Genomic DNA, 13,401 nt, shown 5'->3' on the forward strand with positions numbered 1-13,401 from the left:
AAGGTTTATTAAAATTTGTTGTACAGATTTGGCAAAGAGGGAAAAAGACATACTAGTACATTTGTTTTGTCATCCTTTGCTCTTTTGTCTCTCATCATTCCTTTCTCTCTCTCCTCCAGTTTCTAAGCCTTCTTTCACACCTCTATTGCAACTCTCTTCGTTTCACATTACTGTCATTCTTCAGTATGTTTCTGCCATTTTTACTCTCCTTACCACAACCTTCTCTCATGTGTGAACATTTTATAACACATACTGTGCAGTATTCATGAAGGATACGTCCCCTTCAAAAAAAGCTTACATCTAAGCTAGCACCTGAGGCAATAACTTGCACTTTACAACTAGAGGAGATTGGATATTTTGTTTGGCATGAGAACCATATACTACACAACATCCTCACCAAGGTGGAGAAAAAGCTTCAAGTTTAAAAAGCTAAACCCTGTTGAACCCCAAAAAGGAGTACATAAAACACGACAGCTCACCTTAAAACATTGGCTGAAAAAACTCCAAACTGCAGATTGACTTACACGCTCCTGGCAAATAATCTATAAAGTATAACATATGTAGAAACATATAAAAAATAGAAACTGTCAAGAGTGTTAAACCTTCCCCAAGGATCAAAGTCAATTGCTCAGCATTCCAATAGCAAGGTTCTTGGAATCCAAACGATTGGTTTTGAAAGCACAGGGTAAAACATAAAAAAATATCCGCTAGGAGTTGCCTCACCTTTATCAAAAGGCCAGACATCTTGAATGTTAAAAATTAGATTGATTGAACATCGACACTGTGTTTAAGCCCACAAATTGATGGAAACCTGGGTGACCCATTGTATGCAATTCAATCATGGCTTTGAGGAATTTTGCTGTATAGTGTTAGAACAGCTCTACACTTCTGATCATTGACGCAACATAAGTGCTTGCTTCACCAGCATGAACAAAGATGGATTTTTAACATAGATATGATGTCACCCTATGGCCTTAATGTGGCCATGGAATGGAAGGCATTTCTGCGACATCGGTTCAAGTGTGGGGGTTGGGGAAGTAAGAATGATATGATGAGGCAGTGGTTGTGTGTTCTGTATATAGTGTTTCTTTTTTTTCTCCTCTCTTCTGACATTTTGTATATTGGGGTGTTCATAGAAACATGAAGGCAGATAAAGGCCAAATGGCCCATCCAGTCTGCCCATCTGCAGTAACCATTATCTCTTCCTTTCTCTATGAGATTCCACGTGCCTACCCCAGGCCCTCTTGAATTCAGACACAATCTCTGTCTCTACCACCTCTTCTGGGAGACTGTTCCATGCATCTACCCTTTCTGTAAAAAAGTATTTCCTTCAATTACTCCAGAACCTTTCACCTCTTCATCCTATGCCCTCTCATTCCAGAGCTTCCTTTCAAATGAGACTGGACTCGTGTGCATTTTTTGAACCTACGAGCAATACATAGTTTACTCTCTGATGTCAAGACGCTGGGAAGATGTGTACTTGAGCATTCCACACTGAAAGTGTGATGGTTTGGGTCATTTCAGCCAGTAAAGAACTAAGAAGGCATTTTGGGTTCTTTCCTCTGACGCAGTGGGTGGACCCGCGAAATGGGAGCCCCATCATGATTCTTGAACAGCAGCTACTGTTAGTTGGATGTGCCTCTTGAAAGATAAGTACATTTTTTTGATTTTGGATAACAATGTGGTGATTTATTGTGACTTTTGATAAAGGTGTGGCAACTCCTAGCAGATATTTTTATTTTTTAATGCTTTGCCCTAAGCTTTCAAAACCAACCATTTGGATTCCAAGAACCTTACTACTGGAATGCTGAGCAATTGACTTCGATCCTGGGGGAAGGGTTTAATATTCTGTTTCTATATATGTTATACTTTATAGAAGGGGTGTCAAATGTCGGTCCTCGAGGGCCGCAATCCAGTCGGGTTTTCAGGATATCCCCAATGAATACGCATGAGATCTATTACCATACAACGAAAGCAGTGCATGCAAATAGATCCCATGCATATTCATTGGGGAAATCCTGAAAACCGACTAGATTGTGGCCCTCGATGACAGTCATTTGACACCCCTGCTTTATAGTGTTGGGTATTTGCCAGGAATGTATAAATCAATCTGCAGTTTGGTGGAGTTTTTTCAGTCAATGATTGAAAGTGAGCCAACCTGTTTTATTTATTTAAAAAAATGTATATACCACTTACAATTCTAAGCAGTATACCCCTTTTGAGGTTCAACAGAGTTTAGCTCTTTAAATCTGAGGCTTTTTCTCCACTTTGTTGAGGATGTTGTGTAGTGTATGGTTCTGTTTTAATTGGATTGGATTTTTTGTTTAGTGTGCAAGACAACAACTTGCCCAAGGTCACAAGGAATGGTAGGAACAGAAGTAGGAACTGAATGCTGGCTTAAAGTGAGAGGAGGGAGGGAGAGATGGACACAGAAGAGAAGAGTAAGCCTAGAAAGAGAAAATAGGAAGAGGGCTGCTAAAGAGGGAGATTTATCAAGAGATCCAAGATGGGCAGGAAGAGCCTTCTTTCTTTAGGGCCACAAAGTAGATGAAATACTATTTGTTTGGACTGATCTAATGGGATGATAAGGAACTGAAAATTAACATGCCAAACTCAGGCAAAAAGACTCTTAAAACTTGCTCTGTTAAGTGAGGATCACCTACCATAGTGGTTCTCAACCAGTGTCACCAAAAATCTGACACCAGACTTGTGCTTTCCTTAAGAATCATTTGCACAACAGGTTGGACAGATGATAACCTAGAAATTGAATGTCTGAAATCTCCATAATTAGTCTTTCTGCCACTCCAACACTCCCTCTCCTCATAATCACCATCATTGCTTCTCTTATTTCCCCTGTATTATTAGCAGTAATAAAATGATATTATAGGGATGGGGGATTCAAAAGTTTTGACTAGCTATGAATTGTAGCATTTGGTGTGATATGCAGGTGTGTCACAATAGAATAAAGGTTTAGAATCACTGATCTAACAAGAACGACAGAGCCTCCATCCTAGTCAACAGATGGAACCTCCCTCCCCACCAAGTAAAAGGGAGGCAGAAGGAATTTCCTCTGCTAGAGACATAGGAGAGCAGAGAAGAAAAAACATCACTTGCAAGATGATAGGAGGTAGAGAACAGAGATTAAAAACAACTCTTGTATAGTTTTACCCCCATTCAGAGACCTCAGTATTTGTCAGGATTCTAAGAAGACCTCCTGGATTGTACTGAATCATCCACTCTTTTAAAGAAAAGGCATTTCTACAGTCTTCTAGGGGCCTCTCAGGATATGAGCTCATTGTAGCTATCTCAGATTGTAGTTGCTGAGCAAACACACAGGAGAAGCATTCCAAGAAAAATCTGAGTATCTATAGACCAACAGCATATAGACTGTGAGCTCCACATGAGCCAACTCTCAGCTTGTTATAAAAACTCTGCGTTGAACTGATCTCAGCCCTTCTTCAGGTCAAGAGCACATCCAGACTGTCTTAGCAATAGTGCCTAGAGATACGAGAGACAGACCAAAGCATCAGTTACCCTTTCTCTCTTGCTGCTGTAGGAGCTTCAAAAATTAAGCCAGGCACATCAGAACAAACTTCTCGCACACTTCTGGTTTTAGGAAAAGGAGAAACATGATTTAGGGAACCAGACAAGCTTTCTGACTGCTTGTCACTTTAAAAGCAATACAATTAAAACTTTTTTTTTAAATATTGTTAGGTGCTATTGACCTGTGTTAACAGTCTTCTTTTGGCTCAGATAACCAGCACCAGCCCACACAGCTGCAAATCTAATCCTTGGTGGAGATAGACTCCCTTGTCAGTAGTTCAGAGGAGGGAGGCACAAGATGTTACTCACCTCCATCATAAATCAGCCATAGCAAAGCAAGAAAAGAATGGATCAACTATAAAATCCAGCAGGGTACTTCCACTTCTCTGCTATCAGGAATGGGTAAAATAAAAGGGCATCTCTCATCCTAGAATTGTTTCTCTCATAAATGTTAACTAAGTTCAAAAAAGAATTAGGGGAAATACTCCCTCTAAGGATTGGCTAGATACATGCATGCAATTCTTTGGGGTGTGAGCAACAAGTTCTAAAAAAACAACAGTTTTCCTTATTTGCAAGTATTTATGTGAGCGACCATGTGGTGTATTTAGATATTAGCAAAGCCTTTGACATTGTTCCACACAGACAACTGATAAGTAAACTGAGTGCACTTGGGATGGGTCCCAAAGTGACAGGCTGGGTCAGGAACTGGTTGAGTGGAAAGCAACAGAGGAAATGGATGTTACCAGTGGCATGCCTCAAGGTTCTGATCTTGAGACTGTTCTTTTTAACATTTTTATAAATGATATTGCTGAAGGGTTGTCGCGTAAGATTTGCCTCTTTGCGGATGATACCAAAATCTGCAATAGAGTAGACACGCCGGATGGTGTGAATAACATGAAGAAAACCTGGCGAAGCTTGAAGAATGGTCTGAAATTTGGCAGCTAAAATGTAATGCTAAGAAATGCAAGGTCATGCATTTGGGCTGCAAAAACCAGAGGGAACAGTACAGATTAGGGGGTGAAGAACTTATGTGCACGACGGAAGAGCGGGACTTGGATGTAATTGTATATGATGATCTTAAGATGGCCAAACAGGTTAAAAAGGTGACGGTGAAAGCTAGAAGGATGTTAGGTTGCATAGGGAGAGGTATGGCCAGTAGCAAAAAGGAGGTATTGGTGCCCTTTTATAAGACTGGTATAACTAATGTGTGATCCAAGATGGCCGCGGTGCAGACGCTCTGAGAGAGATGCTTCTGACCACTCCAACTCTTTTTTCTTTCTATCTATTTACTTACTTTAAAATGCCGAAGAGAAGGGGAAGGAGCGCAGCTAGCGCCTCGCGGCGCCCCGAAGTCCCCTCCTTCAGCAGAATTGATGAGATTTTGCGGCGGCTGGAGGAGGCAGTCCCTTCAATGTCAGGAGTGAACCCGTTGAGAGCACCGGAAGAGGGCGAGACCGGGGTAGGCTATCCAGGGCTGGAAATCACCTTAAGCCCCTACTTGAGAGCTCCACCTCTGTGTCCCAAGTTAGCCAGTTCTCCAGGGGTGGAGGAAACCCCGGAGATGGGGGAAGTACTCCCTTGAGAGACAGCAGAGTCATCACAGGAGACTGAGGAGGCAGTACTCTCTGTTCAGAGAGTAACTGCAGAAGAAACCAGGGAAGAACAAGCTACCGGAGGTGAAAGATCCCAGCCAGTACCTATTGTGGAGGAAACCCCGGAGATGGGGGAAGTACTCCCTTGAGAGACAGCAGAGTCATCACAGGAGACTGAGGAGGCAGTACTCTCTGTTCAGAGAGTAACTGCAGAAGAAACCAGGGAAGAACAAGCTACCGGAGGTGAAAGATCCCAGCCAGTACCTATCCAGGGAAACTTTTCTTCTTTTGACGGTGAGCATTTCTTTACTCAGCAAAGTTTTCCAATTTTTGAAAAACCAGCACAAGTGACTTTAGATTCATTATGGGACTTGATTACAAATTTTACTAAGACTATTAGTCCCAATTTCCAATATATAGAGGGGAAATTGATTCAACACTCTAGAGAGCTGAAAGATTTTTCAACGGATATGACTGTTTCAAAAGCCATGACTCAAAAACTTGATCAAGAAATTTCTATGACCAAACAAGTACAGGAGTCCCTAATTAAAGACAATATTAATTTAAGAAAAAAATTAGAGACACTTGAAAATAACTCCCGGAATAATAATTTGAGATTAATTAATTTTCCTAGATTGACTTCGATTATCCCTAGGGAAATGCTTAGGAGATATTTGATAGAAATATTAGAAGTGTCAGAAGAAACCCTACCACTGTTTGCTCAAGTATACTACTTGCCAAATAAAGAAGGGGCCCAAATGCAAGTTAAAGCATCAAATCAAGTATTACTGAATGTTTCTGAATTGTTAGAAACTTCAGATAGAGAAACAGCTGTACCTTCCACATTGATTTTGACTGTAGCTCTCGCTATTGATAAAACATGGTTATTGAGACTTTTCTTTAAAAATAGACACAAAGAGTTCCTTGGTTGTAAAATACAAATGTTTCCTGACCTTTCCAGAGAAACTCAAAAGCGACGTAGAGAATTTTTGTTGTTGAAACCTGGAGTCACATCACTGGGAGCAACTTTTTTACTTTGAGACATCCTTGCAAATGTATTATTTACTACCGTTCATTTAAATATGTTTTCTTTGAACCACAACAATTAACAGCTTTTCTGGCTACGTCTAGACTGGATAAAGAGAAAAAACAACAGCTCCATAATTATATATCTGCCTATCTCTCAGTTTTGTCTGCATTCTATTTTTCTTTTAATAATATTTCTTTGTTCGCTCTAATGAAATCTTGGATCTACATTTGAGGACTTGAGTTGAGTTGGTTAGATTTTCTTGTATTTAGTTTCTTTATTGGACTGTATATGATTTATATTGGATATAGTTCTCATCCTTACTAACTTACTTTCTGTACAAGTGAATATTTGATATGTCATTTGAAAAATTAATAAAAAGAATTAAATATAAGACTCTGGTGAGACCGCATTTAGAATATTGTGTACAATTCTGGAGGCTGCATCTTCAAAAAGATATAAAAAGGATGGAGTTGGTCCAGAGGAAGACTAATAAAATGGTGAGTAGTCTTCGTGATAAGGCGTATGGAGACAGATTTAAAGATCTGGAGGAAAGGTGGGAGAGGGGAGATATGAGAGAGACGTTTAAATACCTACATATACAAATACGCATGAGTCGAGTCTCTTTCGTTTGCAATGAGAGGGCATAGGATGAAGTTAAGTGGTGATAGGCTCCGGAGTAATCTGAGGAAATACTTTTTTTATGGAAAGAGTGGTAGATGCATGGAACAGTATCCCGGAAGAGGTGGTGGAAACAGAGACTGTGCCTGAATTCAAGAGGGCCTGGGATAGGCATGTGGGATCTCTGAGAGAGAGAAAGAGAATAGTTACTGTGAATGGGTAGACTAGATGGGCCATTTGGCCTTTATCTGCCATCATGTTTCTATGATTGCTCATGCGCTCCACTTAAGAGAGAAAACATAGATTAGCACTAAGCTTTAGTAAAAGAGCTCCATAGTCATCTCCTACCAAATGAGCATGTATGAAGAAGTGCTTCCTAAACCAAAGGCTGCTAGATTTCAGCAGGTTTCCTTGAGTTGTTTGAGATTTTTTGTGATAAAATGCAGTGAATCATAAAATTCTATTTCCTTCATTCCTTTTTCTAGATGAACTGGGTTCTTTGGGAGTTGAAACGATCTAACCAGGAAACACACAAGACGAGTTTTGTGTAAGGATAAGGTTTTATGCTGTGGTTTAATGTCTGTCTTTCTTATTAACTCCTGCCAGCTTGTTGGCACCTTTACAGAACAAGCCAGGGCAATTCCAATACCTCTTTCCAGAATGGTAATGGCCAAATACTGCAATTAATCTTTTCACATCACCCACTTGTTTGTTTTGCAGATAGGTCCTTCTAGCTTCAGTTCTGAATTTTCCACTAAAGACTATAAACCAGTGAACAAATTATGTTTGCCAATTCTTTTGACAGCCAACGCAAATCCCTTCCCCCAGACCTAGCACATATACACTTCCTTCAAATCTGTCAGTTTTTGGATGCCAACTGAACAGATCTGAACCAGAGGACTGGTACTGTCAGAGCTCAAATCTGCAGATCTCCACTGCTACATAATAATTTTTACTTGCAGAACTCGGACACTATACCCTGTACACAAAGAGAAAACGAGGGAGGTTCGTTGGTATGCACATTTTGAGACATTAAGACCGAAAGAAAATGCAAAGTCCCGGATGAAGGAAGGAAAGAGAGAGAAACGTCAAACTAGTTACGGCAGAGAACTAATCTCATACTGAGGGGGGGGGGGGGGGGACTGCTACGACAGCTAACAATTGTCAGAGAAGAAGGGAATGGTGCCCGGGAGCTATAGATTTCCAGCCAATCTTTGGGAGAGGAAAATAGGGGGGGGAAATGTGCCTGGAAATCTCCAGTTAAAGAGGACGGAAATCTCCAGTTAAAGCAAAAAAGGAAAAAGAACTAAAATTGAGGAGAAGAGAGAGAGAAAAAGAAAGGCTGTGATCAAGGAGAAAATAAAGCCGGGGGTGGGGGTAAGCCAGCCTTTAAGAGAAAAAGATGAACCCGATTCCCAGGAGAAAAGGAGTAGTAAGAGGAAAGGATCTAATCCCCAGGGAAGGGAGAGAAACAAGAAATGCCCGATCCCCTAGAGAAGCAAGAGAGCTAATCCTAGAGGAGAATAGAAGCCGATCCCAGAGACAAGAAGAGGAAGGGAATCGAATTCCGGGCTCGAAAAGACGAAAGGGCCGATCCCTGGAAATATCTCTCGGGGGTGGTTGGGTTTTTTTTTTCACCTCCAGAGCGGAAGGCGAGCTGCACTCACCAGCGTCCTCAGGGCGCGCCCTCAGCCCCGGCCTGGAACCGGTCGCACATCGCGCGGGAGATTCCCCCACTCCCTCCAACCGTCCGAAAACCGCTCCAGCTAGCGCCCACCAAAAAATGTCACCGCGGGCCCGTGTGCTGTCCGCGTCACTTCCGTCGACGTCCTGACATGTCACCTACGAGCGGTGACGGCGCGAGACGCACTCTTAAAGGGCCCGCTCGGCCGCGAGCCTGGAGAGGCCGGGGAGGAGGGAAAGCTAAAGAGAGACGCTGCCGCCATTTTGGGAAAGGAGAGGATAATGCCGCGAGCGCACCGTCGCCCTCTTGGAAAAGGAAAGGAGCGCGCGGACGCGCGCCGCCATGTTGGGACGAAGGTTCAGGTCTCTCTGAAGCAGAGGCTGAATGACCCCGGAAGTGTTTTAAAAGTTTATTCAAGGAGAAAGAAGAAAAAAGAGGGTGTAAAGGGGAGGAGTTGAGAATAGGAAGTGATGAGAGAGTGCGGCGCGTGGGGGCGAGGTAAGTGGGTGCTGGGAAGTTGAAGTCTTGGTGGGTGCTTTGTGCAGTCTGTTTCTGGTTTTTTTTGTTTGTTTTATTGCCGTTTCGAACAGTCTGGTTAGTGCAGGCGTAAGGAACTCCGGTCCTCGAGAGCCTTATTCCAGTCGGGTTTTCAGGATTTCCCCCAATGAATATGCGTTGAAAGCAGTGCATGCAAATAGATCTCATGCATATTCATTGAGGAAATCCTGAAAACCCGACTGGAATACGGCTCTCGAGGACCGGAGTTCCCTATCCCTGGGTTAGTGCATGTTCCTGGGTTCTCTTATCTTCAGGGTAGGCGCTTCTGTTTCAGAGGTTGCCTTGTACTATCTATGCTCCTGTTTTATTTTTAGTGGTGTTTTTCGGGCTACTGGAACTAGGGTGTTTGGTAAAGCATGTTTCACGGTCGAATAGAAAGTGATCAGAGTCTTAAACCAGTGGTTCCCAACCCTGTCCTGGAGGAACACCAGGCCAATTGGGTTTTCAGGCTAGCCCTAATGAATATGCATGAAGCAAATTTGCATGCCTATCACTTCCATCATATGCAAATCTCTCTCATGCATATTCATTAGGGCTAGCCTGAAAACCCGATTGGCCTGGTGTTCCTCCAGGACAGGGTTGGGAATCACTGTCTTAAACTAGGAAAGCCAAGATTCAAATCCTCGTTGTTCCACTGATAGTTCTGTAAGCTGGAACAAAATCGTACTTTTGTCTTAGGTCTTTTTCCAAAACCATTCACAGACTTTAAGTATCTTGAAATTCAATAATGAAACATCTGGAGACAGACATGCTCTGGAAAAAGATAGTATGTGATTCTTGGGCACCTCTGTATTTGTCATGGTTGGGAAGATTAGATTGTTTAAAAATGTCAATAGTCCCCAAAATACTAAACATTTTGAATATGTTCCCAATATTATTCCCTTTTAATTTTTTATAGAACAATAAAACACCATGAATATCCTTAAAAAAGCTTTAAAAATCCCAAATCAATGGGGAAGTTAACCTCCCTGATCTTTTGTACTATCATATATCTTATTTATTACACCATGGTGCAGTATGCAGTGGCGTAGTAAGGGGGAGTGGGAGGGGTGTTCTGCACCAGGCTCAGTCTTGCTGAGGGCACAGCATCCCCCCTAATCCTCCTCTTCCCCCCCCCCCCTTGCTGTGCATCCCTCATCTTCCCCTGTACCATTTTTACTTCTCTGGCGCAAAGTTGCGGCCCGCATCAGCGCTTTCTCTTGATGTCATTTCTGGGACTCACCCCTAGGAAGTGACGTCAAAGGGTAACATAGTAGATGACAGTAGATAAAGATCCGAATGGTCCATCCAGTCTGCCCAACCTGATTCAATTAAAATTTTTTTATTTTTTTTTCTTAGCTATTTCTGGTCAAGAATCCAAAGCTCAACCCAGTACTGTGCTTGGGTTCCAACTGCCGAAATCTCCGTCAAAACCTACTCTAGCCCATCTACACCCTCCCAGCCATTGAAGCCCTCCCCAGCCCATCCTCCACCAAACGGCCATATACAGACACAGACCATGCAAGTCTGCCCAGTACTGGCCTTAGTTCAATATTTAATATTATTTTCTGATTCTAGATCCTCTGTGTTCATCCCACGCTTCTTTGAACTCAGTCACAGTTTTACTCTCCACCACCCTTCTCGGGAGCACATTCCAAGCATCCACCACCCTCTCCGTAAAGTAGAACTTCCTAACATTGCCTTTGAATCTACCACCCCTCAACCTCAAATTATGTCCTCTGGCTTTACCATTTTCCTTTCTCTGGAAAAGATTTTGTTCTACGTTAATACCCTTAAAGTATTTGAACGTCTGAATCATATCTCCCCTGTCCCTTCTTTCCTCTAGGGCACAGGTGTCAAAGTCGGTCCTCGAGGGCCGGAATCCAGTCGGGTTTTCAGGATTTCCCCAATGAATATGCATGAGATCTATGTGCATGCACTGCTTTCAATGCATATTCATTGGGGAAATCCTGAAAACCCGACTGGATTATGGCCCTCGAGGAGGGACTTTGACACCCCTGCTCTAGGGTATACATATTCAGGGCTTCCAGTCTCTCCTCATACGTCTTCTGGCGCAAGCCTCGTATCATTTTCGTCGCCCTCCTCTGGACTGCTTCAAGTCTTCTTATGTCCTTTGCCAGATACGGTCTCCAAAATTGAACACAATACTCCAAGTGGGGCCTTACCAATGACCTGTACAGGGGCATCAACACCTTCTTCCTTCTACTGGCTACGCCTCTCTTATACAGCCCAGCATCCTTCTGGCAGCAGCCACTGCCTTGTCACACTGTTTTTTCACCTTTAGATCTTCGGACACTTATCACCCCAAGGTCCCTCTCCCCGTCCATGCATATCAGCTTCTCACCTCCCAGCATATACGGTTCCTTCCGATTATTAATCCCCAAATCCATTGCTCTGCATTTCTTTGCAGTGAATTTTAGTTGCCAGGCATTAGACCATTCCTCTAACTTTTGCAGATCCTTTTTCATATTTTCCACTCCCTCTTCAATGTCTACTCTGTTACAAATCTTGGTATCATCTGCAAAAAGGCACACTTTTCCTTCTAACCCTTCAGCAATGTCACTCACAAACATATTGAACAGGATCGGCCCCAGCACCGAACCCTGAGGGACTCCACTACTCACCTTTTCTTCCTCCGAGCGACTTCCATTAACCACCACCCTCTGGCATCTGTCTGACAGCCAGTTTCTGACCCAGTTCACCACTTTGGGTCCTAACTTCAGCCCTTCAAGTTTGTTCAACAATCTCCTATGAGGAACTGTATCAAAGGCTTTGCTGAAATCTAAGTAAATTACATCTAGCATATGTCCTTGATCCAGCTCTCTGGTCACCCAATCAAAAAATTCAATCAGGTTCGTTTGGCACGATTTACCTTTTGTAAAGCCATGTTGCCTCGGATCCTGTAACCCATTAGATTCAAGGAAGTACACTATCCTTTCTTTCAGCAACACTTCCATTATTTTTCCAACAACTGAAGTGAGGCTCACCGGCCTGTAGTTTCCTGCTTCATCCTTGTGACCACTTTTGTGAATAGGGACCACATCCGCTCTCCTCCAATCCCCAGGAATCACTCCCGTCTCCAGAGATTTGTTGAACAAGTCTTTACTAGGACTCGCCAGAACCTCTCTGAGCTCCCATAGTATCCTGGGATGGATCCCATCTGGTCCCATTGCTTTGTCCACCTTCAGTTTTTCAAGTTGTTCATAAACACTCTCCTCCGTGAACGGCGCAGAATCCACTCCATTTTCTCTTGTAACTTTGCCAGACAATCTCGGTCCTTCTCCAGGATTTTCTTTTGTGAACACAGAACAGAAGTATTTGTTTAGCACATTTGCTTTTTCCTCATCACTCTCCACATATCGGTTCCCAGCATCTTTTAGTTTAGCAATTCCATTTTTCATCTTCCTCCTTTCACTAATAATATCTGAAAAAATTTTTGTCTCCCTTTTTTACATTTTTAGCCATTTGTTCTTCCGCCTGTGCTTTCGCCAGACATATCTCTCTCTTGGCTTCTTTCAGTTTCACCCTGTAGTCCTTTTTGCACTCCTCTTCTTGGGTTTTTTTATATTTCACGAACGCCAACTCTTTCACCTTTATTTTCTCCACCACTAGTTTGGAGAACCATATCGGCTTCCTTTTTCTCTTGTTTTTATTGATTTTCTTCACATAAAGGTCCGTAGCCATTTTTATTGCTCCTTTCAGCTTAGACCACTGTCTTTCCACTTCTCTTATGTCCTCCCATCCTAACAGCTATTTCTTCAGGTACTTTCCCATTGTATTAAAGTCTGTACGTTTGAAATCTAGGACTTTAAGTATCATGAGGCCGCGCTCCACTTTAGCCGTTATATCAAACCAAACCGTTTGATGATCGCTACTTCCCAAGTGAGCACCCACTCGAACATTAGAGATACTCTCTCCATTTGTGAGGACCAGATCCAATATTGCTTTTTCCCTCGTGGGTTCCGTCAACATTTGTCTGAGCAGAGCCTCTTGAAAGGCATCCACAATCACCCTACTTTTTTCCGATTCCGCAGACGGAACATTCCAGTCCGCATCCGGCAGGTTGAAATCTCCTAATAGCAGAACCTCCTCTTTCCTTCCAAACTTTTGGATATCCACAATCAGATCCTTATCAATTTGCTGTGATTGAGTCAGAGGTCTGTAGACATTGTAGCCAACACTGATGTGGGCATGCTTCTCTAGCTGGAGAAGTTAAAAAGGTGTGGGGAAGGGGGGGGGGTGCCACCGCCCCGGGCATTTCTCACTCTTACTACGCCACGAGCAGTATGGTTAACACATAAAGCCCCATTTCTTTGCAAAGATGGCTAGAAATTGAGCAATCAATCTTGTGTCCTATACCTTTAATTAAAAGCTCC

The 13,401-nt window shown here is 42.8% G+C and overlaps 2 protein-coding genes across 6 annotated transcripts in view; one reads left to right on the forward strand and one right to left on the reverse strand.

The window, feature by feature from the left end:
* The window catches only part of C1H18orf25 (chromosome 1 C18orf25 homolog), a 152,920-nt gene extending 144,338 nt beyond the window's left edge, over positions 1–8,582 (reverse strand). For 3 of the 4 annotated variants that reach the window (XM_033935061.1, XM_033935032.1, XM_033935052.1), the window contains exon 1: positions 8,451–8,582. The gene's annotated coding sequence lies outside the window, so the exon portion shown is untranslated. The remainder of the gene's footprint in view (positions 1–8,450) is intronic. The other variant, XM_033935041.1, reaches the window with a different exon arrangement.
* Positions 8,583–8,807: 225 nt separating this feature from the next.
* The window catches only part of FDX2 (ferredoxin 2), a 37,174-nt gene continuing 32,580 nt past the window's right edge, over positions 8,808–13,401 (forward strand). The window contains exon 1 of one of the 2 annotated variants that reach the window (XM_033935075.1): positions 8,808–8,965. Coding sequence is in view for 1 of the 2 variants with exons in the window: in XM_033935081.1 (XP_033790972.1) it covers positions 8,938–8,965 (28 nt within the window). In the remaining variant the exon portion in view is untranslated. The remainder of the gene's footprint in view (positions 8,966–13,401) is intronic. The other variant, XM_033935081.1, reaches the window with a different exon arrangement.

Source organism: Geotrypetes seraphini, chromosome 1, assembly GCF_902459505.1.
Source record: "Geotrypetes seraphini chromosome 1, aGeoSer1.1, whole genome shotgun sequence".
NCBI lineage: Eukaryota > Metazoa > Chordata > Amphibia > Gymnophiona > Dermophiidae > Geotrypetes > Geotrypetes seraphini.